The 14,679-nt window shown below is 38.6% G+C and overlaps 1 protein-coding gene across 4 annotated transcripts in view; it reads left to right on the top strand.

Annotated features, from left to right (window-relative positions):
- kdm6a (lysine (K)-specific demethylase 6A) overlaps window positions 1–14,679 on the top strand; it is a 218,775-nt gene that overhangs the window by 178,969 nt on the left and 25,127 nt on the right. For all 4 annotated transcript variants that reach the window (XM_059968281.1, XM_059968283.1, XM_059968282.1 and 1 more), the window contains 4 exons: window positions 1,669–1,767; window positions 7,712–7,819; window positions 8,677–9,087; window positions 12,077–12,858. In XM_059968281.1, the coding sequence (XP_059824264.1) occupies window positions 1,669–1,767; window positions 7,712–7,819; window positions 8,677–9,087; window positions 12,077–12,858 (1,400 nt within the window). The remainder of the gene's footprint in view (window positions 1–1,668; window positions 1,768–7,711; window positions 7,820–8,676; window positions 9,088–12,076; window positions 12,859–14,679) is intronic.

Below are 14,679 nucleotides of genomic sequence, written 5' to 3' on the forward strand. Positions count from 1 at the left end.
CCTCACTTCTGTAGACCATGTCACCTGACTAAATACAGTTGAAAAATATTAATTTAAGATCTCCCCGATCTCTCCTAGCTCCGCACATACATTACCATTCTGATATACTAGAGAACTAAATTTGTCCCTTACAATCCTTTTGCTCGTAGGATTCTTCTTCACCTTGTATACTAGGGTAACCACATGATGTTTTGTCTTCTGTATTAGTATGTAGTAGAAAAGAGCAAATTTCAGATTTCCATACATTCATTTTCCAAAAAAAAGTTAGATAATTTTTTGTATTCCATTAAGGAAAATAACATTAAGTAAAGGACCATTTTTCAAATAAAAGCTTGAATACTTTGTAGGTATATAGCACAGTGCATGATTAAACAAAGATAACAAACAGATGCTAATGATCAATGACAAAATGAGTTGAATGAACTAAACTGATTAACTGAAACAGAAACAAGTGTAGAAGAAATCAAACTGGGCAAAGGTGATGGTGTGACAGATATGACAGTTTACCCTTAAAGTTATCAATTCTTACACCATGGCAAGAGTGAGCGTAGTAGCAAGAAGCATCCTTCGTCAGCAAGGTCTCTCCCAAGCAGAAATTTTGCAGCAGACAGGAGTTTCAAGATGTGCTGTCCAAGCCTTCTGAAGAAGGACAAAGAAACCAGCAAGATTGAGGACTATAAACATAGTGACCTGCCATGGAAACTGAGTGCAGCAGATGAGAGGCTGCACTCATGTCCTTTCTAAACTGGAAGAAATCCAGCACTACTTTCGGCGTTGACCTCACATAAACCACTAAGGAACCCAAGTACGTCCTTCTGCAGTGTGGAGAAGTCTTGTCAAAAGTGGTCTTCATGGAAGAGTTGCTGTCAAAAAGCCATTCTTCCAAAATGGAAACAAAGCTGAGAGACTCGTCTACGCACAAAACACAAAGAATGGGGTGATGAACAATGACAGCAAGTGCTCTGGATTGTCAAGTCAAATTTTCAAATTTTGTCTCAGAAAGGAAGCTGTCTGGAAGAGCTGGAGAAGCACTACATGGATGAGTGTTTGCAGCCAACAGTGAGGCTCAGGGAAGATTCCCTGCAGGTTTGGGGCTGCATTTCTGCAAATGGAGTTGGTGATCTGGTCAGAGTTAATGGAAATCTCAATGCTGAGAAGTACAAGCAGATTCTCATCCATCACGCTATAACATAAGTGAGATGACTGATCAATCCCAACAACATTCTGCAGCAGGACAATGACCCCCAACACAAGGCCAAGGTCATAAGCAATTACCTTCAGCAAAAAGAACAAGGAGGTTTGGCAACAGGCGTTAATGGCCTCCACAAAACCCTAACCTCAACATCATCGAGGCTGTCTGGGATTACCTGGAGAGACAGAAACAAGCGAGACAGCTAAAGGCTGCAGAAGAACTGTGGCAAGTTCTCCATGATGCTTGAAACAGCCTACCAGCTGATTTTTTTTTCTCCTTATAAATCTACTGACAGTGTACGAAAGAGAATTGATGCAGTTTTAAAGGATATACCAAATATTGATTTGATTTAGTTTTTTTTTACTGTTTACTCTTTATAGTAAATTTTTTGATGTTTTAAAACAATTGCACCAGCAGTTAAATTGAAAATGGTTCAGTTCACTAATATTTCTGTTCATTATTTCTTCTATTTGCAGTTAAATGCTCCAGATGTCTGGTCAGGTGGTCACACAGCACCACATCATCCAGTACAACAGCAAGTTCCATCATGGTATCTGACCCCTCAAAAACTACAGGTAAATGCTTTTATTCTATTTTTATAAAACTTTTTTTGTTGTACTTGAGCCACATCTGCACAAAATGCCAGAACTGAGCAGCCCATGTGGCATCTATGGAAAAGAGTAAACAGTGCTGATGAAGGGAGGGTCTCGGCTTGAAACGTCGACTATTCACTCTTTTCCACAGATGCTGCCTGGGCTGCTGAGTCCTCTAGTATTTTTTGTGTGTTGCTTTGGATTTCCAGCATCTGCATATTTTCTTGTATTTATTATACTTCATGCTTCCTTAGAACAGTAAGTTTTGCACACCTTGAAACGGCTGAGTGATCTTTACAAAGCATGAGTGTTGTTAATTGCATTGCATTTGGTGATGTGATCCAACTATTATTCTCTAATTAGTCTATTCTCCAATTTCTACTAATGCTTTTCAGAATTCCTTTTCAAATATGACCAAATGAGCTGTCTTTGAGCCTCTGGCATGTATCCTGACTCGTACTCTGTACATTAAAGTGTATCTGATATTAAATCATTCAGAATTAAAATAATAACAGTATCATTCAGAATGTTGTTGAAAACTCCAAGTCCAGCAATATGACATGAAAAAATCACACAAGTTAATGCCATTTTAGTTCTGTTTGTCAGTTATCCTGTTTTTTTGGGCATGGTGAGTAGTTAGGTAATATATCAGGAAAGGAGTTTTCTCAGTCCTTTTGCTGGGTTAACCAATAAATCTTCAATTAGAAACATAGAAACATGGAAAACCTACCGCACAGGACAGATCCTTCGACTCACAGTGCTGTGCTGAGCATGTACTTATTTTAGAAATTACCTAGGGTCACCCATAACCCTCTATTTTTCTAAGCTCCATGTACCTATCCAGGAGTCTCTTAAAAGACCCTATCATATCTGCCTCCATCACTGTGGCCGACAGCCCATGCCAGGCACTCACCACTCTCTGTGTTTTAAAAAAAACTTACCCCTGACATCTATCTCCTCTGTACCTACTTCCAAGCGCCTTAAAATTGCCCTCTCGTGTTAGCCATTTCAGTCCTGGGAAAAGGCCTCTGACTATCCACGTGATCAATGCCTCTCATTATCTTGTACACATCTGTCAGGTCACCTCTCATCCTCCATTGCTGCAAGGAGAAAAAGCCAAGTTCACTCAACCTATTCTCATAAGGCACAGTCTCCAATCTAGGCAACATCCTTGTAAATCTCCTTTGCACTCTTTCTATAGTTTACACATCCTCCCTATAGTGAGGTGACCTGAACTGAGCACAGTACTCCAAGTGGGGTCTGACCAGGGTCCTATACAGCTGCAACATTACCTCTTGACTCTTAAACTCAATCCCACGATTGATGAAGGCACTGTATACCTTCGTAACCACAGAGTCAATCTGCGCAGTAGCTATGAGTGTCCCATGGACTCAGACCCCAAGATCCCTATGATCTGCCACACTGCCAAGAGTCTTACCATTAATACTATACTCTGCCATCATATTTGACCTACCAAAATGAACCACCTCACACTTACCTGGGTTGAACTTCGTCTACTGCTTCCCAGCCCAGTTTTGCATCCCGTCGATGTCCCGCTGTAACCTCTGCCAGCCCTCCACACTATCCACAACACCCCCAACCTTTGTGTCATCAGCAAATTTACTAACCCGTCTCTCTACTTCCTCATCCAGGTCATTTATAAAAATCACAAAAAGTAGCCGTCCTAGAGCAGATCCCTGAGGCCCACCACTGGTCACCGGCGTCCACGCAGAATATGACTTGTCTAAAACCACTCTTTGCCTTCTGTGGGCAAGCCAGTTCTGGATCCACAAAGCAATGTCCCCTGGAACCCATGCCTCTTTACTTTTTCAACAAGCCTTGCATGGGGTGCCTTATCAAATGCCTTGCTGAAATCCATATACACTACATCTGCTGCTCTAGTGACAAAGCCATGCTGAATATCACTAATCATATTATGCCTCTTCAAATGTTCATAAATCCTGCTTCTCAGGACCTTTTCCATCAACTTACCAAAATCAATAGGGTAGCAAAGTAGTATATAGCACTTGTATTTAATAGCCCAGGCATTACATTAAAGAGTGGGGAAGGTATGTTGCAGTTTTATAAAACTCTAGTTAGGATGCATCTCTTAAGCCTACACAAGGTCTTCATCTGCCAATCTCTATATTTTTGTGTCCCTATTTAAAAGCCTCTCTAAAAATCTCTATCATACTTGCCTCCATCACCACCACTGGCAGGGCATTCTAAGCACCTGCCATTTCTTTGGGCAAACAGACTCTTGCCCCATTCATGTTCTTTGAGCTTGTCCCTTCTCTCCTTTAATGCATATTAGACATTTTAATTCTGGGAAAAGGGTACCTCTTTGCACTGTTCATGGCCTCCCTATCCCTTTGATAATGGAGTGACCAGGATTGAAGGCAATCAGTACTCCCACTCTTGAATGTAATGCCTCGGTTATTAAAGACAAGCGCTGTATGCCTTCTTTGCCATCCTATTGATTTGTATGGCCACTTTCAGAGTTAAGTACTTAGGCTACAAAATCACACCATGCATCAATGTTGTTAAGTGTCCTGTCCTTACTTTTTTCCATTTATATTTGATCTCCCAACGTACAACATCTTGCACTTACGAGGATTAATTTCTCTGAATGGAGACTTCTAACTAGTGATGTGCCACTGGGATTGGTGTTGGGACACTTGTTATTTGTTATTTATATAAATGATTTGTATGCAAATGCACAAGACTTGATCAGTAAGTTTGCAGATGGCAAGAAATATGAAGGTGTTGTTAGTGTGAAGGTGTTGTTAGTTTTTGGAGTTTACAGAATCAAAATCAGGTTTATTATCACTGGCATGTGACGTGAAATTTGTTAACTTAGCAGCAGCAGTTCAGTGCAATACATAATATAGAAGAAAAAATAAATATGTAAATCTTATTCAGTATACTTTATACAGTGTATGTGTATTGAAGAGATTAAAAATTATGAACAAGTTCTTTATACTTTAAAGAAAAGTGAGGTAATGTCCAAAGGTTCAAAGTCCATTTAGGAATTGGATTGCGGAGGGGAAGAAGCTGTTCCTGAATCACTGAGTGTGTGCCTTCAGACTTCTGTACCTCCTACCTGATGGTAACAGTGAGAAAAGGGAATGCTTTGGGTGCTGGGGGTCCTTAATAATGGATGCTGCCTTTTAGAGACAGCATTTCTTGATGTCTTGGGTATTTTGTAGGTTAGTACCCAAGATGGAGCTGGCTAAGTTTATAACCCTCTGCAGCTTCTTTTGGTCCTGTGCAGTATGGTCCCCTCTGCCCCCCCCCCCCCCCCCAAATACCTGTGATACAGCCTGTCAGAATGCTCTTCATGGTACATCTATAGACGTTTTTGAGTGTATTTGTTGACAGACCAAATCTCTTCAAACTCTCAATAAAGTATAGCCACTGTTTTGCCGCCTTTATAACTACATCGATATGTTGTGACCAGGTTAGATCCTTCGAGATCTTGACACCCAGAAACTTGAGACTGCTCACCCTCCCCACTTCTGATCCCTCTATGAGGACTGATATGTGTTCCTTCGTTTTACCCTTCCTGAAGTCCACAATCAGCTCTTTCGTCTTACTGACATTGAGTGCCAGGTTGTTGCTGTGGCACCTCTCCACTAGCTGGCATATCTGTAGGGGGATCTTGATCAATTAGGGAAATAGGCCTAGGAATGGCAAAATAGATTTTGATATAGACTAGTGTGAGGTGATGTATTTTGGGACAGTAAACCAACATGACTTGCCCCACATGCTGATTGTTCCTAATGAGGGACGTTTTCCAAATGTTCAAATCATATCTCTAAGAATTCTATCAATAGGCTCACTGCCACTGATATTAGATTTTACAGGTCAATAATTTATTTATAATATTACTTCTATTTCCCTCTTTTGTCAAAGGAATGACATTAGCTACTGGCTAGTCATTCAGGACCTTGTCAGTGGCTAGAGAGGACATGAAGATCTTGGTTGAGGCTTATCTCAATAACCTGGGGCATATTACTTCAGGCCCTGGAGACAATATTCAAGTAACCCAACACCATCTCTATCAAAATGCTTCAGCATATTTTCATGCTCCATGCTGATCTCACTGTCCTCTATACCCTACTGCTTAGTGAATACCAACACAAAGTACTTGTGTAGGTCCTTGCCAAGACATCTACGCACATGTTCCCTCTTTTATGCTTGAGTGGTCCTACTCTCTCCCTTATTCCCTTGCTCTGGTTAAACTATCTGAATAAACTGTTGGAAGAAACTTTCCTGGATGTACCTAGATATTTTCTACATCATCTAACCCGCTGGCACTAAGGAGGACACAATATATATTAGAGAAATTGAAGTTGCCCACTTTGACAATGCTGTTGTTTTGTACCTTTCCCTAACCTGTATGCATTCCTGTTCCTCAATTTCATGGTGGCTATTGGGTGCCAAAATACAATCCCATCAGAGTGATTGCATCTTTCTTATTTTTGAGTTCTGTTCATATAGGCTTAGTTAATAAGCCCCATTCTGTCGCCTTTTGTAAAGGGACCTATGCAGTATTCCAAGTGTATCTTAAAAATGTCCTGTAAAACTGAATTTCCCTTTTTCTCACCTCAGACCTTTGACAATAAAGGGCTCATTGCCATTTGTCTTAGCTACTTGCTTTATCTGCTTGCTAACCTTTTGTGATTCACACACAATACTTAGAACTGTCTGTGCTGCACTCTTAGTCTCTCTGTCCATTTAGATAATCTGTTTACTGTTTTCTCTTACCAAAGTGTATGACCTCATATTCTTCCACATTAAGCTGTACTTGCCAAATTTTCACCTTATTACTATTACTTTTAATTTTCACCTATTAATATCCCTTGCAGAATCAGCATTCTCATTGTAACATGCTTTTCAGTCTATTTTGATGTCATTGGTTAAACTTGGATGCATAGCATTCTACCTCTTCCTCCAGGTCATTAATATAAATAGTCCATAACTCTTGTCAAGTAATCACAAAATATGAGCATGATTGAAAAGTGCAAACCCAGCTATTACTTTTTCTTACCTCTTGCATTCCCCTCAGCTTTATCCTCACTTTAGTCCTCTCCTTTCTTCATAATGGTGACTATTCCCATGTTCTTCCTGCATAGTATGGCTCTTCCCTTTTTTTCTGCCAAAATAGTCTCTGCTCTCTCTTTGATCTTTTATGTCCTTTCAAATATGAAGAATGCAGCGTATTGATTTGGAAGTGGAGTGGATTGCAATATTATGGACACAATGGGAAGGGATGGTAATGATGAATGGTGTCTGATTGGAGGCCACTTATAGAGGATTGGGATCAGGATCATGATTGATGCACTCTTCTGGCTTCTATAGGAGTAAATATTTAACAAACTGTTCCTCAGGGTGGGGTGAAGGTGGAATGTGCTCCCTGATGAATTTGAAAGTTGTTAACATTATAACCATATTTTTTGGATGAAAAATACTGAAAAATGCTTCAGTTGTTGTTTAGATTTTCTTGTGCTTCCTGTACATGTTCAGTATCCAAACATTAGAAGAAAATGAATTTCCTTTGATACACATTTTGTGGAGCTCTGAAACATTTGTAGAAGCACTTAAGTGGGAGAAATTGTACAGCTGATTCATAAAATCAAAGTATAGAAATACAAGAATGAATAATAGTTCAATTATATTTATTTAATATGATTGGAATATGTGTGAATCAGACAAAAATTAAGTACTCTTATCTTGAATTTGATTTCCTTTGCTTTGAATTTGCTATAATTTGTTAGAAATGTACTGTTATTTATATTGTTATATTCTGTGAACTTGTATACCACCAATGATTCACCAGGCCTTCAGTAATAACTGAGTAAAGTTTTAAATATTGCTGCTTTTTGGCATTTTTAATAAATTTAAACTAATTGAACTTTTCCAGTTTTTGGAGCAGTTGCGTGCAAACAGGAAGAACCTGAATCAACTTCAACTTCAAATGCTGGAGCAGCTTGAGGGACAGTTTGCCTCAATGCGACAGCACCAGCATCAGGTAAGAGTATATGTTGCCTTTATGTAGTAAGTATGGGACTGACACTTTACTGCTCAAGCTATGCAGTAAAGCTGAAGGTAGTCAAAAAGCTATTTTCAATATTAGGATTATGAAATGAATATTAATCTTCTGTTACAAACTGAATTGCTGATTTTAATGAAAATGAATTTTAAACCATTGAATTTTTCTTTCTTATTTCTACTTGTAGTTATATTTAGTAACTATTTTTAAACACAGGAGATTTGCCTTTGAAAACTTAACACTTACTTTCTTCACTTGATTCTGCCATTAAACAAGATTAGATTTCTGGCACCAAATTTGCTTGATTTTGAATCGTGGAACAAAAGTGATTTCACAACTGGCAAGGAGCCTTAATGAAAGTGGGTCATAAAATAAAGTAACATTTTGCATGAAATGGAATAACTTTTGCTTTTATGTTTATATTGTGACCATATTTATTTGGTTCTTGATTTTACAATGAGTTAGCCAAACAAAAACTGCATTTTCCTTAGACATGAATAATTCCAGGCACCTACCTTTTGCTAACCGTTCACTATTTTAAGTTATTCAGCAGGTAGAAATTAGAACTTAATTATTATTGTGACATTAAAAACACAATTGAAAATTCCTTTAAATTTTCTTTGATACCTGCAGAACTCAGGGATTCAAATAAATTTATAAACTTAAGCAACTTGATTACATCTTGAAACTTTACAGTAGGAGTGGCTTTCAAAATCCTAAATATATTAATTTGATAGCTTGGTAAAATAATTTAATGAACAATGCAATTTACTTCTTGTTGTGAATTTCTTGTCTAATTTTTGAAATTATTTACTTTGAAAAATTGTTTTGTTCAGATGAGACAGGCGACAGTTGCACAGGTACGGCCTGCGGGAATCCCTAATGGGCCAACGCTTGGATCATCACTGCCTACAAACTCTGTTTCTGGTCAGCAGCCTCATGTCACTCTAACCAGAGTGCCTGATCGCATTGTTCAGTCTGGAATCCGTCCTGCCCTTCCTGGACAACCAATGGCGAATGGACCATTTCCTGCTGAACCATCCAGGGGCCCAGTAACATGCAGCACTACAAGAATGCTGGGTAATACAGACACTATTTCTATAGGCAATAATCATATAACAGGAAGTGGAAGCAATGGAAATGTGCCTTACCTACAGCAAAACGCACTAACTCTACCTCAAAACCGCACAAACCTGACCAGCAGCACAGAGGAGCCGTGGAAAAACCAACTTGTTAACTCCACTCAGGTAAATAATTGCTTAAGATATCTTGTTCTTAAATGACTTTTGGCTTTCTTTATGTTTTGGCATATTCCAGTGAGCTCATTGGTTGTGGTTTAAACTGATATAATTGGTTTGTTAAGTTGTCTGCAGTGATGATATTGAAGTGCTGTCTGCCCTTCCTAAGGTTATCATTTTTTTGGATTTGTTACAGCACAGAAAGAGGACATGTATTTTTTTTCTGTGCTCTTTGGCTGGATGTAGACAAATTCTGTAATCACATTTATAAACATAAGGTTAACATTTCAGAGCCAAGACCCTTGATCAGCTTTGATGAAAAGTGGCGGATCTGAAACTTGAAAGTCTGACAGCGTCTGTGAAAAGAGGAGCAGTTAGAGTCATAGACAAAGTTCCTTTTTTTTACTGTTGCATGGTCCAAACATTGCTCTGAGCAGGGAATTTTCACTTGGCCTGAAAACTGTGGGGCACATTATATAAGACAAAATTCCAGCTGCACAGCAACAGAGACTGTGCGCAGAAATAGTTACTGCACGGTGTGCACCTGTAAAGCTTAGAAAGAACAGTGGTTAAGGAGTATTACAACATGGTTACAGGCACTTTGGCCCAACAAGTTCATGCTGACTGTGGTACCCACACATCTGCTCCTAGTTTCCTGCATTCTTTGCATATCCCTATATGTACTGAATCTATCTGAGTACTACTTCAGCAATGGCATTGTACCTGCCTCAATTTCTTCCTCTGGCAACTCATTTCCTATACTCACCATCCTCTGTTGGAAACATTTGCCCACCAGGTCCCCTTTAACTCTTCCTTCCTCACCAGAAATTTATGCCCTTACATTTTAGAATCCCTTACCCTTCAGAAAACACTGCTACATCCCATCTTACCTGTGCCTCATAATTTTATAAATCTCTATAAGGTCATTCCTCATTATCCTACATTCAAAAGAATAAAGGCCTAGTCAACCACCCTAGAATTCAAACCCTCTCGTCCTGACAACATCATTGTCAATATTCTTTGTACTCTTTCCAGTTCAACCAAATCTTTCCTATAATGGGGTAACCAAACTGTATGTAGTACAAAGTGCAACTCAACATACAACTGCAACATAATGCCTCAGCTGTTATACTCAAAGGCCTGAATGGTTAAGGTCACCGTGCCGAATGCTTTTTTCACCTCCCTGTCTACCCTGGATTCCACTTTCAACAAACTATGCACTTGTATTTCTAGGTGTCCATGTTCCATTACATTTCCTAGTGACTTACCATTCATTGTACAAATCCTACACTGGTTTAACTTTCCAAATTTCTGAAAAATTTTACATGCATGTCCCTTGGTCCTGGAATGAGATGTCAACGAGAACAGTTTCTTTCTATTCACCTATCTGAAGCAATCATGATTTTCTACACCTTTAATAAATTTCTTCTTGACCTCATTTGCTTAGTAGAATAAGACTAGTTTTCCCAGTTTTACCATATAAGTGAAATCTCTTAACCCATTGTGGTAAATTGCTTTAATGTTTCTGCACCTCCATTAGGTGACCAGAATTGGATAATACACCAGAAAAAAAATTATAGTAATGGCATGTACAAGTTTCTCCTCGTATGACTTGCCTGTTGCTTTATGGTAAAGTCAGGTAGGAAGCAGGGAAAGACTCTGCCCTTGTCCTCTGTAATTAATAGTAGGGGGTTCCTTTGAAAAGCCTGATGACTATGTTAGAGTCTGTATTATGAGAGATTTGCCCTTTAAAAATTGCTAATCCTACATAAATAACATTGTGGAGCTGCTGTGTCACACCTCCAGTGACCTGGGTTCAGTGCACTACTCTTGCTCGTTGCCTGTGTGAGGCCTCTCCTGAAGCGCTCTGCCTATTTGGTCATTCCTTAAAAGAAAATTTAGTTATTTCTTCTAATAATATCTTGCATCACTCGGGCAGATTTTTTTCTTAACAGAAGAATGAGCACTTTGTGTACACAATGCTGGAGGAACCCAGCAGGTTAGGTCAGGCAGCATCCATGGAAATGAATAAAAGATTGATGTTTCAGACTGAAACCCTTCTTCAGGGTATTGGAATATTTATTTCTGTATGCATCAGTTCAGGCAGAAGACTTAACAACATATTCACTGTAATGTTTAAAAAAAATTCTCTTCTCCCTTCTAATCTTTTAATCACTTAAGTCTGTATGCCATAGTTACTGATCAGTCTGGAAAAGGAATCTACCCCTTCCAGTTCACTCTCGAGCTATTATGGAATTAGAATCCAGTTATGAATCTAGAACTTTAAAGAGAAATATTATTCAGTAATAACAACAGCCATAAAACTATCAAATTATTCTAAATCTCATCTGCTGCACTGGGGAAAAAATTTGCCTCTATGTAACACCAGAGTTAATAATGTGATTGGCTCTTAAATTTCCCATGAAATAGTTAAATTCATTCATTGAACAGGTGAATGAAAGGAATGTTTTTCTGTCCAGGCATGTGTGCATGAAACAGATAGTGTCTGTAAAAATGCATTTTTCCTTGTTTTGTCACTTCTGATTTTTTTAACCTCTGTAATTGGCCTAAATTATGGGCTGAGTGCAGGCCAGCGGGACTAGGTGACAGTAAGCGTTTGGCATGGATGAGAAGGGCTGAGATGGCCTGTTTCCGTGCTGTAATTGTTATATAGTTATAAATGCTTCTTAACATTTTTATTAGTTTTGTACCAACTGTGAATCAGCTCTACTAATACCACCCTCATTGAAAGAATAGATGCACTTCTGAGAACCCCAGCCACACTTCCTACCTCTTTTAAATGTAATGAATGTGTTGGCATCTCTCAGCCACTTATTTATTTTTAAATCTCTCTGTTTATATTGTTCCTTTCCTATGGTACCAAATGGGTCCCAATGAAGCACATGAAAGATACCTGATTGAATTATGGTATATCCATTAAGAAAACAAAAAAAGAACATTTATATTAACTTTCCAATGTCTGCTCTTTCTTTTTCAGGGGCTGAACAAAGGTCAGAGTTCACATTCGGCAGGTCCTAATGGTGAACGACCTCTCTCTTCCACTGGGCATTCCCAGCATTTCCAGGCAGCTGGCACTGGTATTCAGAATCAGGTTGGACACCCTGCCATGCCTAGCAATTCACTAACGACACAGGGGGCTGCTCTCAATCACCTCTCCTCTTATACTGCTACCTCAGGTGAACAACAAGGCATTACCTTAACCAAAGAGAGCAAGCCTTCAGGAAATGCATCAATAGTGCCTGAAACAAACAGGCACTCTGGAGGGACACTTAACAGCACTGCCAGCGTAGAAGGACTTCCTAATCATGTCCATCAAGCGATAGCAAATGCTGTTTCAAGTCATGGAGAGTCCAAGTCACCAGGTGTACTTAGTTCAGACAATCCTCAGCTCTCGGCCTTGTTGATGGGGAAACCCAATAATAATGGGGGATCCGTGTCTTGTGATAAAATTAATAACATCCATCCAGCTGTTCACACAAAGACTGAAAATTCAATAGCCTCTTCACCATCTTCAGCTGTTTCTACTGCAACACCATCTCCTAAATCCACTGAACAAACTACTGCTCATAGTGTTACCAGCCTTAACAGCCCTCAACGTGGACTGGGTCATACTGTTAATGGAAAAGGTGTGGGGGAGGACTCTCAAAGCCCCTGTAAAATGGACCCACCAAAAACTTCTTTTAAACCTAGTCCTCAACTTGCGTCTTCAACCTCTGTGTCTATATACCCCAGTTCATCAGAAGTGTTAAAGGCATGCAGGTAATTTTGCTTTATTAAGAAGTTCTGATTTATTCTAAAATTCTGAAAGGAAATACAGGATACTAGTATTCTACTCATTAATCTATAGAGATGTAAAATAATCCATTTGATCAGAAAGGTGCTTTATTTTATGATACAAACATGCACTGGAAACCCTTAAATGAAATCAACTGCCTTTCCCTGAATTTAATTACAATAATAACATCACTATAACTGCACATTCAGACTTTTAAAGAAACTTTTGTGAGGAAGAGGATAATAAGAAGGATAACAGCTTTAAAGAAGGGCTGAATACGTTGTGACAGTAGTCCAGGTTAACTAGGAAAATAGGTCACTTTTTTAAATTAATAATTTTTCAGCAGTTTGCAATTTACGATTGATTTACATCATTCTTTCTTCTAAAAATTATCTTCAGTAGTGCAGATAAAGTTTATAAGGACTAGAATTCAGATAAAAATATGGAGTTGTGTACAACTTGGGGAACCTGAGTGTGCAGTGTAATGATTTCTGTATGTACTGAAATTCTGATGGAAGAGAAATGTAAGCTACCGAAGTTAAAATTAGATGTGGAGGTCAGGTTGTTATATTTGGTGAACAGACCTGTCCTAAGGCACTTTTTGGAAATGTTTATATTTTCAGATTTGTTTTACTTGGAATTTTAAGTGTCAGAGTTTTGTACATTAGAAAAAATGGCCTCCTAGTTAGTTTAAATATAAAGGCCATCTAACACAATCAAAATAAATGTAGAGTACTTATTAAACCAAAGCCTATAGATGGGAAAAAATTGCCTTAATCAGTGTTGAAGGATAACTATTTTGAAATAAATATGTAAAAAGTTTTTTTGATCTAAAATCTAATCTCCTGCTTCACAGATAATGGTAGGTTTACCTTTAAAATCATGTGGATCCATATTCAGTTTCTAAATAAAAGAGCATAAATTTAAGGTCAAAGGGAAGCGGTTTGAAAGAGATCTGAGGGTTAGTTGGTATCTAGATTGAGCTAAAAGAGATGATGAAGGCAGGACCAATTTAAAAAAAAAGCATCTGGACGGGTAATTGAATGAGCAAGATGTAGATAGTTGTGGAATTAGCATAGATAAGCATAGTGCTTTTCATGTATATCATGTCTGAAGGCCTGTTTCTAAACTGTACAACAACGACTCGTGTTTCTATCAAACCATAAATTATATGCTTTATAAACAGAATCAGCTTTAAATATCACTGGCATACATCGTGAAATTTGTCGTTTTGCAGCAGCAGTACAATGCAATACTTAATAAAAATATCTATAAACTATAATGAAAATATATGTATATACATATCTGTATATGTGTGTGTGTATATGTAAAGCAAAAAAAAAGTGAAGTAGTGAATTCATTGTTCAGAAATCTGATGACGGGAAGAAGCTGTTCTTGAAACGGCGAGTCTGTGTCTTCAGGTAGTTAGCAATACAAAGGGGGTATGTACTGGGTGATGGGGGATTGTTAATGATAGATGCCACCTTTTTGAGGCTTGCCTTTTGAAGATGTCTTGATGCTGGGGAGCTGGTGTCCATGACAGAGCTGACTGAGGTTGCAACTCCCTGCAGCTTTTTCCTGTCATGTGAAGTGGCTCCTCTGTAACAGGCGATCATGAAACCAGTTGATATGCTCTCGATGATACATCTGTAGAAATTTGTGTCATTGGTGACATCAGATCTCAGACTTGCAATGAAATGCTGTTGCTATCATCCCACCTTTGTGTAATGCTCTGGTTAAGATTTCTACTGTTATGCTGTGAGGTATTTTATTTTAGCAGTTTTTAGAGAAAACTGTTCTGCTGT

This window comes from Hypanus sabinus, chromosome 4, assembly GCF_030144855.1.
Source record: "Hypanus sabinus isolate sHypSab1 chromosome 4, sHypSab1.hap1, whole genome shotgun sequence".
NCBI lineage: Eukaryota > Metazoa > Chordata > Chondrichthyes > Myliobatiformes > Dasyatidae > Hypanus > Hypanus sabinus.